The sequence below is a fragment of the Athene cunicularia genome (genome assembly GCF_003259725.1).
Source record: "Athene cunicularia isolate RWA chromosome 4 unlocalized genomic scaffold, athCun1 chr4_part1, whole genome shotgun sequence".
In the NCBI taxonomy this organism is placed as follows: Eukaryota; Metazoa; Chordata; class Aves; order Strigiformes; family Strigidae; genus Athene; species Athene cunicularia.
The window spans coordinates 16,592,556-16,609,677 of record NW_020799098.1 but is presented as its reverse complement, the minus strand read 5'-3'; the positions used below and the strand labels follow the sequence as shown (position 1 = coordinate 16,609,677).

The following is a 17,122-nucleotide window of genomic DNA, read 5'->3' as shown; positions in this document are numbered from 1 at the left end:
ATCCCAGCACGATGCTTTCACCACAACAATGTCTTCCCTTCTGAACTGATCAGTGGAAATGGCCAAAAGTGGGGTTTTGTAGGCATTAAACCCAAATAAATAAATGCAGGGAGCAGTCCTCCTCCCACCCAGCTTCAGGAGCACTCACCTGGGTGTGGAACTGGTCAAACGTCATGACAGGCCCAAAGAAGAAGAATGGAAGGTAGAAGTTGTACTTGAGGAGGTCCAAGATGGAGTAGATGCCCTCTTTCCTCTTGGAGCTCTCAAGGGCAAAGCTCATGCAGCGCATGATGGTGAAGCCACTTCCTCCACAGAAGAGGACATCTTGAAGATCAAAAGCTCCTGTTACAAACCCTCTCTGGATGAGAAACGAAGAGTTACCACCAGGAACGTGGCATCACTTCTATGCTCCCTCGCTTTGTGGAGGACATCACTCTGGGGACAGCTGGCAAGGCCTCTAAATATGCTCTGACACCAATTGTCCCTGGAGTTAATGAGCCTTGCTGTTGGAAAAAGAAAACTGGGGCTTGATTTCCCAGCTGGCTTCTGCATCTGGAGGAGCCGGGAAGTGATAGTTGCTCTTGGCCACGTCTTTACCAAGCAGCTGTGGGCCATGCAGACTTTGGTTTGGGGTAGGAATGTCACCCTGTCACAGGGACATAATTCTCCCCAGGGAGTGAAGAAAAGCCAGCACAAGCCTGATAGAGATGGAGGGAACACATTCCAGGAGGTAAGCAGCAGGCAGAGAGAGAGCATTGTCCTTCAGAGGGACTGAATAGCTCATAAGGTCCTTCCTGGCATTTTCTCTACCCACTAGTGTCAGAAAGTCTTAACTGGTCAGAGACCTAAGATAAAGGCACGGGCATTGCTGAACCTATGCCAGCACTGTGTTACAGATCAGGAAACTGAGGCACAGGGCAGGAACACACCTTGCCTGGCTGACAAACTGTTGTCTGAGCAACAAGGAGCACTCAGGTGTCCTGAGCTCTGGCCCAGCATGAAGCCACCAAAATACAACATAGCCCCCACGGGATTGTTCCCAAACTGAGTGACACAACAGCCAACTCCCTCTCAAACCCTGGGGGAGCGCCGGCGCATCGCCACCCGCTGCTCATCAGCCCTCACCGAAACCAGCCCCCCAGAGCAAAACAGAAAACCCCACTGGGGGCCGGCGCAGTCTCCATGAAACATCACCCCGCTTTTTAAGTGCTAAAGCTGTCTGACACGCGAACTGATTCTGGGAACAGAAGCGCTCCTTGGGGCCACACAGCCTCACACCTGTCAAAGGGGGAAGCCGCAGGATGACAGATAATCCTGCGGGATGGCAGCAGGTTCCCCCCCCCCAAAAAAAAACCCACAAACAACTAACTTGCAGTCTTTAGTTTTTGTAAAACAGGTACAAGGTAACCCCGAGACTCCTGACACAATTTAGCGCTAAAACCATGCAACAGCCTAAAAAAAAATGATGGTGCAACATTTCTACCCCAAAAATCTAGCTGTTGGTGTGTATTAAGGGAAGGCATTTCTGCACACAAATTTGCAGTTACCTTTCACACCACCTACAATTCACAGGCATATCTACGATCTATTGTTAATTCTCTCCTGATCAAAACACTCACCCAAGTAAGAGATCTACTGTTTGCAGTAGTTATGTTCAGACGTTTTGGTACTAAATATCTCGATAGGTTTTTTTATTTATTTATTTTAAACTGCATAATATGTGATGACAAATCTCAAAAGGTGAGATATTCTTACCCAAGTAATAAAAGGCATTTTTAAGTTCACTGCCATAGTGACAAAATGCCTGGGGCATTCATTTATGAATAATACTTTTAAGATTTGTTTTCTTAAGGCAGAGTGGATGATTTTTTAGTATGTATTTTATTTGGTATTGCGACCGTCTTGACTTAATCGAGCCGCAAACTCCACTAGTGTTCTTGTGGGCCGTCCTGCCATGCCTTTTCGAAGATAGGGCACCTCATCTTTGTTCGACATCACACCAGCTATATCTAAATGAGCCCAGTGAGAGGCAGTCACAAATTCCTTCAGGAATGCAGCAGCTGTGCATGCTCCTCCAGCTCTGTGGGAAGCAGAAAAATAGTATTGTTTCTACAGCAACACCAACAGCACAAACATTAAACAAATACACTGAAAGGAAGGGTCACATGGAGGATGTTGGTACATCTTACCTGCTGTATTTTCCAATGTTACTCAGATCTGCAAGAGGACAGTCTGTTACTTGTTTTGTGTAATGTTCAAAAAGAGGCATTCTCCAAACTCTGTCTCCTGTCAAAACACTGGCCTGAAAAAGAAACAGTGATGGTTTTGGCATTTTTTTTTAATAAACTGTATTTATAAGCCCTGGTATGATGCGTGCTTTTGTTTAGCCTTGATCAGTCTGAAAGATTTTCAGTCCAGTATAGTATATTGGAAATATACTGCAAAACAGTGAACCCTACTTTTTAGCTACTTCAGTGTTAGTCAAAAGGCAAAATCTAAAGACTACTTTTTTTTTTTTAAATTTCCTTTTTCCTGACAACACAAACCCTTCCTTTCAGAGGCTTCCTTTAGCCATCACACTTAGTCACTCATGATGCCTCTCTAAATTTGTTTGTGTTGTTACACAAGATCAATTATCTTTTTAACATGAACTAATTACTGTCAGCAGTCCATAGCTTAAGCATATGCAGTACGTTATCAGAACATGCAGATCCTTGATATGATGTGCATGCTGTATGATAAACCTCACTAAAGAGCTAATAATTATTAGTCAAAAATTATTTTCAATACAGTACTAACACCATTCCTATGAGAATTCAAAATGTAATAATTTGTCATATTTGCATAAAGACTAACTTTTCAGTAGCAACTATTACTGAATTATCTTTTAATTAACAACGCAGATTGTCTACCTCATAAAGGTGAGTCCAAAGCCAAGATGAGTTTGTGAACACTCCAGTTGCAGCAGACCCCAATGCAACATCCATGGCACCTACAGAAACACACCTTCAAGGTTATAAAAAAAAGGTAAAGGTGCACTCAAGATATTCCTCTGCACCCTGACTCCTCACAGAACTTTTCCTTTTTAATTCACATTATCAGCAGTTTCTAAAGTCCGTAAAAAATTAAGGGTTTAGTACACTTGCATTTTTAAAAGTTTAAACATTGTTAAAATATTTATGTAGTCTAATATAACAAGAATTCATAAAAATTATATTATATATCTCATTAAACTATGTTTTCTGTTTTCAGCTTGATGCTTTGCAATATTTCTAATATAACGTACTCAACAATAACAGTGCTTCAAGGAAAACATCCAAATTTTATTGTTTCCATATAAAAAAAAAAGTGTTTTTCCAATTTATAGGCCACTACAATTTTCAACCTATACTCTCCCTTTTGTGAATAATGCTTGCATAGATTTTTGCACAGCATATGTAGATTTACTTTAAATGAAAATAATCCTTATCAAAATACCTAAAACATGCCTAAACCAGAGGGTTTACGTATATATTTGATGCCACAGAAGTGCTTCTCTAATGCCAATACTCAATCCTCAGTGAGATTTAAAAAAAAAAAAAGGTAGTTTAACAAAATTATACGTCAAAGAAATTTTTACAGGATTTCTCCTCCTTCCTGCTTGGTACCCAAGGATCCCAAACACAGAGTAATACAGGAATACTTCTATACAAGTCAGATTAAAATCAGCTTCCCTTCTATTGAAATCTTCCACATCATTTGAACAGGTAAAACTGATGTAACTTAATTTAAAGCACTAGTAGAGAATATATAGAAAGATAATTATTTTGCTTAGCATATGTATTAAGCAACACAGTGGGTTCCTGTCTGAACTACTCTTCCATGTTTGCTCTCATTTGAGCTACAGTCATTTCAGCCATGACAGCTTGTTCCTGCAGTTCATGAGATGCATACACAATGCTAGTTTTAAATTTAAAACTGCAACCTCATTCATACACAACCGTAGATGAAACAAAGCACATTTTATTATGCCTGAAAGTACACATACTGAACATAAAATAAGAGATACTTCAGCCAAATGAATTCTTGGGAAGATGACAACTCTCCTATTCTCTAGAATCATGGAGACCTGAGCTAGCTCAGATAATGGAAGAGCTAGTGCTGGCTAGGTCAGAGCTCAGGCACTCAGGAAGCTGTTCACAAAGAAGCTATTTTGGCTCCAGCACAGCCAGTGCCATATGGACCTGGCAGGATTCTTCCACAACCACGCCAGCATCTCTGCATTACACAGCCCTGGGAGCTGAGAGGGCTTTGCTCAGAAATGGAAGCACTGGGAAACATTGTGCAGAAGCATCGAAGTCTGTGTAGGTTTTCCCCGCTCTTCTTAGTTCCAGCTCAGCTGGGCTGGCCCAACTTCATCTACATGAGCGTGTCCCCTGCATGCCAATACCCCCCACCAGTCCTAGAGACACGGTGCAGCTGTGCAAGTTAAGAGCATAAACTGTGCTAGCTCTTCTCCTACAACATGTAGAATCATCTCAGTTGCTTTTGAATTCTGGTTGGCTTTATATACACAGGCAACTAATCCACAGCCCAATTAACAAAAGTAACATAGAACTGACTTGCAAACTGAGCAGGGAAGGGAGACTGCTTACCTGTTAATGTTGCAGCATTCACAATAGCCCTTGGCTTAAAATTGTGGGCATAACAGAGGGCATCAGCTAACAGCAGTCTTCCTTCTGCATCTGTGTTATCTACCTTGAGGTGCAAAATTAGTAAAAACAGATTAACTACTGAAAACATCCCTATCACTGACTTCTTTCTACATACTATCTTAAACAGCTGTCAGATGGTGAACACGCTGTTCACTGTGAATGCCCTAGGAACTTCAGATAATCAAAATTTACTTAAAGAAAAAGGACAGTATTTATATACAGTTACGTTTATAAAATAAAAACCTATCTGTAGCTGAAGTCAAGTCATCTTGCAGCACTGCAACCTCCTCTGCATGCTGGGCCTCTGTGCTGCTGGCTCCTCAGAAGAGACTGGAGGCTGGGGAGGTGCCCCAGGGGAGTGTTGGGGGCTGGCTGCCATTCCCAGCAAAGCCCCAGGAATCCTGGGGGCTGCTTCCAAGCAAGCACAGAGATGTGGCCAATGGAAACCACAAAGGAGGAGAGAGTACCACAAAGAACCCCAGATGCATGTCTGCAAACAGTTCCTTGTTATACTGCTCTTTGGAGCCTGAAAGTTCTTCCCTCAGGGAAAAAAAAAATAAAAAAATCAGTATCCCCTTTCAGGGAAAATTTATGAAGAATTCTGAAAGATTCATTGCATGATGTGCTCTGAGCTACTAGCACTTTCTCACAAATTTCTTCTTTGTGGGGGAATATGCACCTAGTCTTTTCCCTCAAAGCAGAGTGACTGAACTGAGTTTTGGGAGAAGAACCACAAGGAACTGAAAGATTCAGCAAGTCAAAGGTGGCAGAATCACAGAAATACAGACAGAAATATTGATGAAGCCATCTACTTCTGCACAACATCAGTGGTCTACAGCACAACAAATTTCAGTACCATTTAATCTATAAGTATGGAGCAGTTTGGATTAAAGATGAAATATGTACACTGGGTACTGATTTGACAAGCTCCTTTGCACAAACAGCCCTTAGAGTTCTGATTGTACAGAGCAGCTTGGCAGTGTAAAGACCTTGGTCACATCAGCAGGAAACCAATACCCTTATATCTTACTCCAGATAGCAGAGAAGTGTCCTGAAGGGTCTGCTGGAAGCAATTCATGTTACTCATTCTGACTGAGAACCTTTATTTATGAGCACTGCAACAACCTCTTATGCTAAAACAAGATTTTCTGGCATGTTCAGTAAATGACCACACTTTTCATCTTTTCCTAGCAATTTATAGAACATGTCTAATGTCTTCGATCTAGATTTACATTTGAAAAAGAGAGTCCTACGATAGCAATTTCTGATTAATAACATGCTGCTTACATTCTTAAAAACAATACATTTGCACTGCTTATCTTTTTAAAAGGTCTTTTCAAATAAATACTCTGACTGCAGTCATACAACTTGACTGATTAAGCCAATTCACTAGAAGTATTCAAATTCCAAGCTTCACATGCATACCTGTATTGTTTTTCCATTCTTGGCTCTAACTACATCCCCAGGCTTGTTTGCCTTACCACTGGGCATGTTTTCACAGAGGGGTGCCAAACCTCAGAAAGAAAAAGAAAAAAAGTGCATTACTAGTTTATTTCTCAGAAAAGATGTAGAAAAAACACTTAGGAAAAAAATGAACACCTCCTTAAGAAAACAGTACTATTCTCATCTTGAATTTATGCTCAAACTCCAAATTTTCCTGGTTACTGAAAGACACATGGTCCAGTTTTCAATTAGGGAAATTCCTCTGCATGTTGCACCACCACATTCTCTCACCTACACCATTTCACCACTACAATTTACTTCTAATTTATGCCCAGACAAGTGAGATCAGAGGAGAAACAAATACCATCTTATGTCTTCCATACATGATTAGTCACCTGTAAAGGGATATCATTCTTTCTGAAATTAAAAACTTCTCAGATTAACACTCTGAGCCATTCAAGCTCTACTCATTGTAGATAAACACTGTGTAATGTTGAGGGGTCCAAGGATTCGCCACAGAACTCTAACATAAGAGCTGCAAATAGAGATGAGCAAAAAAAGGGGATCAGTGTCAAAACTCCAACTATGAATGGGATAACAGGATGAAAGGCACTCCACCGTTCCTAGGTAAAACCTGCTTCTGGCACAAGAAATAAGCAAACTGTGGACCACCACTTTTCAGTGGAATTATGTATAGACTTTTGCTCCACTTATTTAGCCCTTCCAATCGCATACTTTTCAGTGAGAATGTCGTGAGGATGTGTTTTGCTGCCCTCTACTGGCTAAAGCACAAAAGTGACTAAAATAGTTACCTGAAAGTCAAGGTTCTCTCATAGAACTTATCCTAGAATGGATTACATGTCATCACCAACTAGGGTTTTGCTAGGGTTCCTGAACTGGCTCATTTAATTTTAGCTGTGCAATATTTCTGCAGAAAAAATAAGCATTGCTTCTACTTAAAGATAGTTTCAACAGACTGGTTTTGCTTGTTTTAGATTTCTGCTGAGATGTTCACCTAAGGAAACAAGAGCTGATCCCTCTTCCTGTTCAGCTGTGGCAAATGCTCGTGGAGGTAGCTCTGCTAACTCCTTTTAGTTTTTAATTGTTTTTACAGATATCCACATTCCTTCTTGTAATGAAGGATCAGGACTTCTGAAAAACATGCTGAAATAAGTTTACTGACAATCTAATGACTCTCCTAAAATCTAAAAATCATGCCTTCAAAATTTTAGTGTGGTGTTGCAATATTTTATTCAAAGCTAGTAATTTTTTGATAAGCAAGTGGAAATGGAAGAGAGACTAAGCAAGGGAATGAAAGAAGTAGGTCTACAAGAGTCCATAACATTTCAGTGAGACCATTACCACTGCTGATACTAGAAAGCTACTGTCTAAATGAAATCTTGTAAAATTAAGATTTTTTGATTCTCACACAAACACACTTACCAATTATGTTAAGAGGTAGATTTAAAGCTGCTGCTGTCACAATGGCTGAACAGACAGTTGCTGCCCCTCCCATATCTGCTCTCATCGCATCCATACCCGAAGATGGCTTCAGTGAAATGCCACCACTGGAACAAACAGCACTAAGTATCATCCAACATGTAGGAGTTTGACATTGCATACATTGATCATGTTCTGTCCATCAGTATGTTTCAGTATCAGTGAATGCTAGACTTGGTGTTTGTCCTAGTTCAACTAGGATAGGGTTAGGTTCCCCCAGCAGAGAGAGAGGGGGAAGGGATCTCCAGCCGGATTATTCATACCATGCTGGCGTCAGGTCCAGGGGCAGAAACTTTTTACTTGCTCTTTGGAGGGCTCGGTGGCGGGAAGCTGTTCCGTGACCATTTTGCGGTATTTCTCTGTATATCATTTGTTTTGTTCACTGTTATTGCTGTTTATTGTTGTTATCATTGCCACTGTTGTTCAGATTGTTTATCACACTGTTGTATTAAATTTCTTCTTATTTTAGCCCGGGGTTTGTGCCTCACTGCCAGCCCGACTGGCTGAGGGTGGGCAGGGGCAACAGCAACGTGCTCTCCAGTCCCAGCAGGGCTTAAACCAGCACAGTGTTTTCAAATATTCCTGCAACATCTTAGTAAGCATACTGAAAGCAAGGTATCTGGGTTTTCATTTCAGATAAAATATGACCCTGGCTTATTTCCTCATAATTAGGGCACCATAAAAATCCAGGTAATCTGAAGCAGAGTAACTCAATAGTCTCCATGACAGAAGAGCCCAAAACAAGAACAAAATATTACACTTGGTAAAATCAGCACATGGAAGGGGAACAGTGATAAATTCTTCATTAGTTGTGTGACATGAAAAGCAGTTACAAGGAACTGCTGCAAAGAATGAACTACTTTTTCTTTCCTTAAGCATGATCTAGATGTCCAGTGACAGACTGCAATTCTAAACATGTAAATTCTTCATCCAGAGGTTTGCTCAGGCCAAAAAAAGGAAAAATAACATGTTCTTTGCTTTCCTTCCCCCTGAATTTCCATTTTCCCCTCACAAGATGGGGGCATATCAATTCCTACTTTGTCCAGCCACTCAAGCTTGTCTTATCCATAGGAAGGGCAGCACAATCTATTATACTATAAGGCAAGTTCACTGGAACGGCATTGGAAGCTGTGCTGAGCAAAGAAAAAGGAACTCCCCACTGAACATGAATAACAGGAAGGCATTTTCCCCCCTCTAGTCATTAAAATATTAGTATACATACCTGTCAAATGTAACTCCTTTTCCTACGAATACCAATGGGGAGTCATTTGTATTAGCACCACCTAAATAGTGAATCTCCAGAAAGATGGGAGGTTCAGCCGAACCCTTAGCTACACTCAGGAATGCTCCCATCTCTTGTGTTGCTATCCAAGACTCCGGTCTGGAATAGAAATTTTTTTTTTTGTAATTGGAACTTTAACCAAGGTGATTTTTGTTTGTTTGCTTTTAAGAGATCACAGTTCTTGAAGGTTCATACACAAACTATTAATTTAATTTTAGTTAGCTATTTTGGAAACTGTCATTTTAAATCCAACCATACTACTTTTTTTTGTGAAACAGAAAAATACTTCCTCAAAGTTGTTGCTTGGGTTTTGGTTTGCCTTGTTTAAAAAAAAACCAACCAAAACAAGAAAACAAACAACAAAAACATTAAACCACTTCCTGTGAGGCTGTAGTCTCTGAAGGCATATGAAGGAACAATATTGCAGCAGGTTACAGTTTAGCCTTCTGCTATCAAGATAAGGTTAGCTATAGGCAAAGTTGATTTCCCTCGGTCTTTTGCTTTTCAATAAAACAGCCTCCAACACTTGAACAAGTTAGCCCAACAAAGAGCAGTAGCTAGAAATTCAGAGGCAAGAAGTATTAGCTGTGTTGAATTCAATTGCAGGGGCTTTTATGGCTCCATCTCAACATTTTTAAAAGCTAAAAAAAACCCAAAGAATAACAGCAATAAATAGAGTATGTTTAATTACCAAATCCAAACAAAAAAGAAAAGCTATGTATAAAACCCACTCAGGAAGAAAACAAAAAATATTAGAAAAAAGGTACCTAGTATTTGCCCTCTATTCACCAAGTCTCCCTCAGGCTTCCTTTCACAGTACATGCTAATTAAGCAGTAATTGACTGCATGACTAATATCTTGCTTACTCTGCAAACTAGAAGCTCACCTTCTAATACTGAGAGTAGCCTGCAGTATGGGCACCCCTCACACCTTTTTGCCAAACACATCCCCTGCTTTTCTCATTTGAACTGGCAGAGTGAAAATGAGAACCTGCTGCAAATATGAATAACCTGGAAGGTATCTTAGCCTACAGAGGAATCATTTCAATGGAACTTACCTTATATGGACCTTCACATTGCTGAAACTTCTGAGCTTCTGTTCAATATGTTCGGCAAATTTGATTGGAGTTATATAATTAGCTGGAGCCTCCATAAGGTACCGAGCAAGATTCTGACCCTCAGCATAGGTAACACCTCTTTGCCACGCTTCACTTTCAGCACTAAACACCACCATATAATAATCAGGATCATAAACATTTGCAAAAGTAAGATGTCAGCATCCATCTGTTCTCTCCAGTTTATCATTAATTTGAGGCAATTAAGAATGTCATAGTAATCTTACTACAAGGAATTTAATATGAGATCCAAGATGCATCTAGTCTAGTAGTTCATCTCTGGTTCTAGCCAGTGCCAGCAACTAAAAGAATCCTAGAGCAGACAGATGTAAAATTATCTGTCTAATACATTAGGTCTTGTCCTAATCCTTACTAGTCAGAGATTGACTTAAATCCTTAAGCACAAGGTTTAATACCCCTTCCAAAATCTGTAATCGCATTAACAGCCCCGAAAGTTTTTATTTACCATATAAAGCCTCCAATTCTGTTTTTCACTTCACTGAAATATGATTAGGTGATAAGAGTGGAATTTGGATCTCATTTCAGAGTGCATTCAAAGCATTTCACTAATGAATGACAGACCATTCAAAGAGCTGCCTGCATAGGAAATGAGGATGTCTCTCTTGTTACTTTGCAACATTACCAGTACAAAACCTTTCTTTTACTGAGGCAGAACTGAAACGCTGATTTGCTTTAAAAGATATCACAAAGCAGGGCATTAAGCTGGATTCCACCTCTCAAGAGAGCAACACAGCGAAGGAGGAATCCAGGAGGAATTTAGAAACATTGCCTGGATATGGAGGGATGGAATTAAGCAGCCAAATCTCAGCTGACACTGACAAGAAGCAGGAAAGGCAACAAGGACTTCAACAGGTACACCACCAGGAAAAGGAAGGTCAGGAATAATGCTGACCCCGTGCTAAATGGGGCAGGCATTCTAGTGAACACTGAGAAGACTGAAGTTCTCAATGCCTGCTTTGCATCAGTCTTCCGCATTCAGAGTCCCCAGTTCTCTGTGCTTAGTAACAGAGTTTGGGGAAGACAGGTACTACTCCCAGCAGAGGAAGACTTGGGACTGCTTAAGGATGCTGGACATACACAAATCCTTAGTAGCAGGCAGGATATATCTGAGAGGGCTGAGGGAGCTGGCTGACACCACTGCAAGCTTGGTGTCTTTCAGTTTGAGAGGTCACAGTAACTGCATGTGGTCCCTGATGACTAGAAAAGTACTTAAGAATAGCAAGGAAGATACAGGCAACTACAAGGCAGTTATCCTAGACTAATCACCTAAAAGTTTATGAAGAAAGTCATCCTGGAAGCCATTTCTAGGTACATGAAGGACAAGATGGTCACTGGGAAGAGTCATTATAGATTTATTTGGGGCAAATCATGTCTGAACAACTTGACTGATTTCTATGAAGAGAGGGTTGGCTTTAGCAAGGCTTTCACATAGAATCCTTGCAGACAAACTGAGAAAACATGAACTGGAGGGGTAAACTGCAAAATGGGTGAAAAACTGCAAGAACTGTTGGGCTTAGAAGTTAGCAGAGTTACATGTAGTGTTCCTCAAGGGTTGATACCAAGACCAATACCTTCATCAACAACTTGGACAATGAAATGTACCCTCAGTTGTTCACAGACAGCGTCACATTGTGGGGAGCAGCTGAAATGGGGAATGTAGGGCCACCATTCATAGGGGCCTTGATAAGCTGGAGGAATGCACCAAGGGGAACACTGTGAATTTTAACAAAGAGTGGTGTAAAGCCCTATTCCCGGGACTATGCAAGTCAGGCTAGACACTGACTAGGCAGAAAGTGATGTCTCAGAAAAGAACCTGGGGTTCCTGGCAGACAAGCTGAACAGAAGCAAGCAGCACATTACTGTGGTGACAAAGCTCAACTGTGTTCAATTAGAGCACGGCCAGCATGTTAAGGGAAGTAATTATTTACCTCCTTGGCATTGTGAGGCTGCATCTACGTACATCCACTTCTGAGTTCCTGAATATAAACCCAATACTGATAAACTGGAGAAAGTCCAAAGGAGGACCCCTAAGAGGGGTAGAGAACTGGAGCACATGGCATATGAGAAGCTAAGAGAATTGAGTTTCTCTCACCTAGGGAAGAAAATTTTAGAAAAAAATCTAATTGCAGACCTTCTCCTACCCTTAAACAGGGTTTATAGAGAAGATGAAAGAGACATCTCAGAGCTGCACAGTAAGAGGGTAAGAGACAACAGTCTCAAGATTCAAAGGAAACTGCAATAGGACAAAGAAAAAAAATCACCCTGAGTGTAGTTAAGCACTTGAACAGATGGCCCAGTGAGGCTGTTTCTGAAATTTCTATCTCAGGAGATGATCAGGCCTTTGTCTAGTCCAGTTCTGAGTAACTGGATGGAGCTTTAAAGTTTTATGTAACTTCCAGCTCCAACTTGGATTAGAGATAACCTGGGCTAGATGACTTTCAGAGGTCCTTTCCAACCTAAATTATTGTATACAAAAGTTACTTCCAGTGTCATAAGTGGTCATAGGACCATCTATGTTTTCAGGAAATGTTTATTCAATATAAACATGATTGTGTCCCAAACTATCTGCTGTGTTACAAAATGGGAGGAGTGTTGCACGTATCTTATCAAGACATGCTTAAATTCAGAGTTTTATTTTATTTCACTAACTTCCCCATAAGGAAGGCCTTGTTCCTGTACAGAGTACATATGGGAAATACCTCTTTTCTGCATGACAGAATATCCTATATGGAAGCTCCAAAGTCCACTCTGATAAAGTAAAAAGGGATTAATAAAACTCTGTTCTGGATCCCAAAGCTCTGATATTACTTTCTGCTCTCAGGTAACAATGATGTCTATTTAGAGGCCAGAAGCACCCAAGCTTATCTTCTTGCATTATAATCTATGAATGCAAAAACAACAAGTGAACTATGTAAAACATATCCACCATGGGACAGTCTGGCATCAGTTAGCATTTCCTGATTCTCAAAAGGATTTATTCATTTATGGAATCTGAAATACCTCTGCTCCACAATTTTGGCACATAATACCAACAGAAGTCCTTTTACGTTGCAACTATGCTTCAAGTAAATTTTTACTTTCGTTTTTATCCCAAGTCTTCTCTTCTATGAAGCAGCATTTATTAACCCTTAACTTCAGAACAGCATACTAACCAAACATGGCGCAAACATTATAAATATAATTGAGATGTAAAATACTTCAGGAAGTTAAAAGGAGGAGTTAAGAGGGATATTGCTGCTAGGCCTATTCTTTCAGTTTTATATTTTTCTCATGCATGGACACAGTTTTATAAATAAACGAACAGACAGATAAAGTAGGCAAGCTTTCCTTTTGCCATCACCTTCCATGAAGCTGAGGAGTAACTACAGGTTTCTTCTTTTGCTTCAGCTCATTATATTCATGCAATCCAAGGACAGCACCTTCTGCAGCTGCATGAGCATCTCCACAGGGGTCTACTTCAACACAAGGGATCTCCAGATCTTGGATCTGTCTACAGCCAACTGAAAAATACAGTACAGAACTAGCAGGCTGACTGTTGCACAGAAGAGGAAAAGAGGTGTCTAAGGTGATCAATATGACATTTCAAGGAAAAATTAATTGTAACTGTTCTTTTCTTCCAAATGAATTTATACACACTTTTATAAACAGAAAATATTCCATAAATTCCATTCTGTACCCAAATAATTTAACAATGTTTTGTCAGCTGGTGAGACAACACAGTCTAGCACTCTGGATATACAGCTGCCATACACGTGGAACTGACCTCCAGTCTCAGATTATAAACTCTGTGCTGAGAACTCTTTTTATCCTTGCTTTAGACACACTTAGCTGCAGCAGTCATTCTTGATTAAGATAGCAGCCTCCTCTGCCTATGACAGATAACATACTGAATCATACTACTGATGCTGTGAAAGGTATCAGTATAACACAAATATCTGTTACAAACTAAGTGACAAAAGTCAATATAAATATATGTGCATACTTAAGTACAGAGTGAGCATGAAGTGTATGAATCAGTGATACTCTCAGGCTTCAAAATAGTAATTAAACAACTGCCTTTTCAATATCACACTGTTTAGTGAAGTTATTTGATATAAATAACTGCAGTTACCTGTCTGCAGATTGATTTACATGCCCTGTAACTCCTTTCTCATTAAGGAGAAATATAATAACAGTGACAAGTAAATGCATTTACCAAACTATGCAGTAGGATTTGCTTTTCAAAACAAAATCGTATCTAGACTCACTCTTCAACAATGGAACATGCTGTACCACTGCAATAGTTTAATAGTTTAACTATGTTTAAGAAAATTTAAAAATAAGTTAACCTGCAACAGCTGCACGAATATTTTCTTTGCCTTCATTCCAGTTTTCTTGGTCATTTACTCCAGGATTCTTCTTACCCAAGCCAACTACAACCACACTTGGAAAGTCCTAGATGAAGCCAACACACAAATGAATTCACTTTCCTCCTTGTTAGAGCAGAGAGCTGTTAAAAAGACCTTACTTTCCAAATCACAAAGCACAGCATTACAACACATTCAGCACATCCTCTATGTTCTGCACATTTCTTTGTTAAGCATGCCAGTATGGTACCACTATCTTGCACTCCCAGTCATTTGCCACAGGCATGGAACCAGTTGTTCTACTGTCCAGTAAAGCTTAATTACATGTATTGCAGCAGACAGGGCTCAACACATAGCAGAACTAATACTTCCAAGGTCAAGTTTAAGAATCCTTTAAAAGCAGATCCAGCTTTCCAGCTACAGCAAAGGCCAGAACTGAGCTGGAGAAGTGTAACCTTTTTTGGCACAATACTATGTCCAAGGAAATAAAAGCATTTCAAAGGCTGAGCCGGCATGATTTGCCAGGTAACAAACCAAAGCTGCACAGAGGTACACAGCTCCAGAAATCAGGAAAGTAATGTGGCATAGTAAACTAAATGCTTGCATTATAAGCTGCAAGCAGAAAGCAAAAAGGAAGAAATAACAAAGATTAAAGGAGTCTTTTAAGATTAGTCAAATTTGTATAAAAGTCAAGGTTATACATGTGAACAGATTTCCCATAGCTCTGAAGAAAAATGAAGTTAATCCTAGGCTTTGCCTTCTGTCAAACAGCTGCTCTGTCAGGTTCTAACAATCAGCTTTCAAGGTAAAAGACTTTACTTCAAATCAGTAGTCTTTAGTCCACAAGATGGAGAACTCGAATCCCTCATCTTCTGGAAAGGTAACACAAGTTAACCTTTTTTTTTTTTTAGTTATTGTTATTTTACACACTTAGAAAACTGCATAAGGCCAAATTCTACTACATTCTGTTGCAGGGATTTGCTACTTGCCCCAGAAGCCATGCTGTATGCAGAACTGGGATAATGGGACTTTCAATGAACTCAGCTGCTACAAAATTTCTGAGAGCCTTTCCACTGAGTCCAGTGTCACCTGTCTGGGGTCTCTGCACGTGAATCAATACACCGTAGGCAACCCTCACTATAAATTGATTTATTTAAAATTATTTAAATAGCCCTAATTAGGTGTTCCTGTCTAAGTAACTGAATCCTACGTGTCATATTCCATCTGCCTAGCCTCCAGCTACTATTCCAAAAAGGCACGAATTGTACCATATTTGCCAACTCCACGTAGATGCCTTATAGATGTATCATCAGGGCTTCTCAAATGGCACCAAAAGCCTAACTTAAGCAGACAAATCCCAGTCTCGTACCCTTGTGATATATGATGTCTGTGCAGACAAAAGTCCTGCGTCTTGTTTTCAGAGGTTTCAAGCACACAACTTTAAAACCTCTGACTAAAGCCTGTGATGGGACTATGTTGTGTTAGAACTGATACATCTGAAGGTCTTTGCACATACCAGTACACACTCATGCACTCACTCCTCCTGAACACACTAACAGGAGGCACAGTAGAAGTCTGATCCAAAACTGTTGTGCTTCAGCTCATTCAGTAAGCAGTTACTCAGAGCACAGCACCTTTGGAGCAGACTTGTTTACATCTTGCAGAAGGAGCACAGGACTGTGCAAAAGGCCATGCAAACATGGGGAGCACAGAGCAGGAGATTTCAACAAAAAACACATATTTTGTTGAGAGGGGGGAAGAGCAAAGCACAGCACAGAACTCAGCTTCAAATAAGATGCAAGCCAAACTTCAGACATTAGTCAACATGCAGACAAAAATCCCAAGTTTATACCTGATGCAAACCATGGAATATGCGTGTTTTGCCTTTTTTCAAAGGTGGCCCACACCTAGGACACAAAGAGATTATTTCAGTAAAGTCCTTATCAGCAATAAATCTTACGGTACAATGTTCAGTCCACAACCACAGTGCTCTGAGATGTTTGGCTCAGTGCCGATTCAAAGAAAAGCACAGTGCCCATGAACATTTTGCATGTTTCCTCAGTGCTTCACTCGTCCAGAGGAGTTCACCTCCAAACTGCTTGGTCTGGTAGAAGCAAATACCAGCCTGAGAAGTGGCATGGACACAAAGAATAATGATACAAGAGACCATTCTCACTGGTGTTTGCAGGTACTTTAATCCATTGCAGCAGCTTACACACACTTACAGGGACAGAAGTTCCCTCAGCTTTCCAGACACAAGTCTATCAAAAGCATCTCCCGCACTAGTGAACTGGGCAGCACCTTCATCCTTTTCACTTGAGTAGATTCCCAGAACGAGACCCTAAAAATGGAGAACATGTGTTAATATAAACACCATGGAAGGTAGAGACCCATCTGAAAGGCGACAAGCACCCTGTTCAAACCGTGGCCGCTGTTCTATGTATCCATCCCAGTTGATGTATTTATCCCACGTGATGCAGAGCGACACTTTGGTAAACCAGGATAAACTACAACTGCTTGGCTTGGAAAAGGAATTAGATGCAGTGTGACCAAAGTTATAATCATTTTGCTTAACACGTAGAGACAAAAACTCTTTCAACCTGTAATTTTAAGTACAAAAGAGCCTTTGGGGTTTTCTTTCCCCCTCCCCACCCGCAGACGCCCAGCCAGTCGCACCCAGGTGAGCGCGGGCAGCCGCACCGCTCCCCACCCGAGCCCACCG

At 40.5% G+C, this 17,122-nt stretch overlaps 2 protein-coding genes across 2 annotated transcripts in view; both read right to left on the bottom strand.

Moving 5' to 3' along the window:
* The window catches only part of MED28 (mediator complex subunit 28), a 3,747-nt gene extending 3,458 nt beyond the window's left edge, over positions 1–289 (bottom strand). The window contains exon 1 of the mRNA XM_026846932.1: positions 149–289. Within this exon, the coding sequence (XP_026702733.1) occupies positions 149–289 (141 nt within the window). The remainder of the gene's footprint in view (positions 1–148) is intronic.
* A 1,590-nt stretch (positions 290–1,879) lies between these two features.
* Positions 1,880–17,122, bottom strand: part of LAP3 (leucine aminopeptidase 3) — an 18,856-nt gene continuing 3,613 nt past the window's right edge. Inside the window, exons 2-13 of the mRNA XM_026846930.1 lie at positions 16,626–16,741; positions 16,253–16,307; positions 14,383–14,488; positions 13,395–13,554; positions 9,977–10,138; positions 8,860–9,018; positions 7,581–7,705; positions 6,120–6,208; positions 4,635–4,737; positions 2,913–2,992; positions 2,190–2,302; positions 1,880–2,080 (exon numbers count right to left, since the gene is read on the bottom strand). Coding sequence (XP_026702731.1) covers positions 1,882–2,080; positions 2,190–2,302; positions 2,913–2,992; positions 4,635–4,737; positions 6,120–6,208; positions 7,581–7,705; positions 8,860–9,018; positions 9,977–10,138; positions 13,395–13,554; positions 14,383–14,488; positions 16,253–16,307; positions 16,626–16,741 — 1,467 coding nt within the window. The 3' untranslated portion in view covers positions 1,880–1,881. The remainder of the gene's footprint in view (positions 2,081–2,189; positions 2,303–2,912; positions 2,993–4,634; positions 4,738–6,119; positions 6,209–7,580; positions 7,706–8,859; positions 9,019–9,976; positions 10,139–13,394; positions 13,555–14,382; positions 14,489–16,252; positions 16,308–16,625; positions 16,742–17,122) is intronic.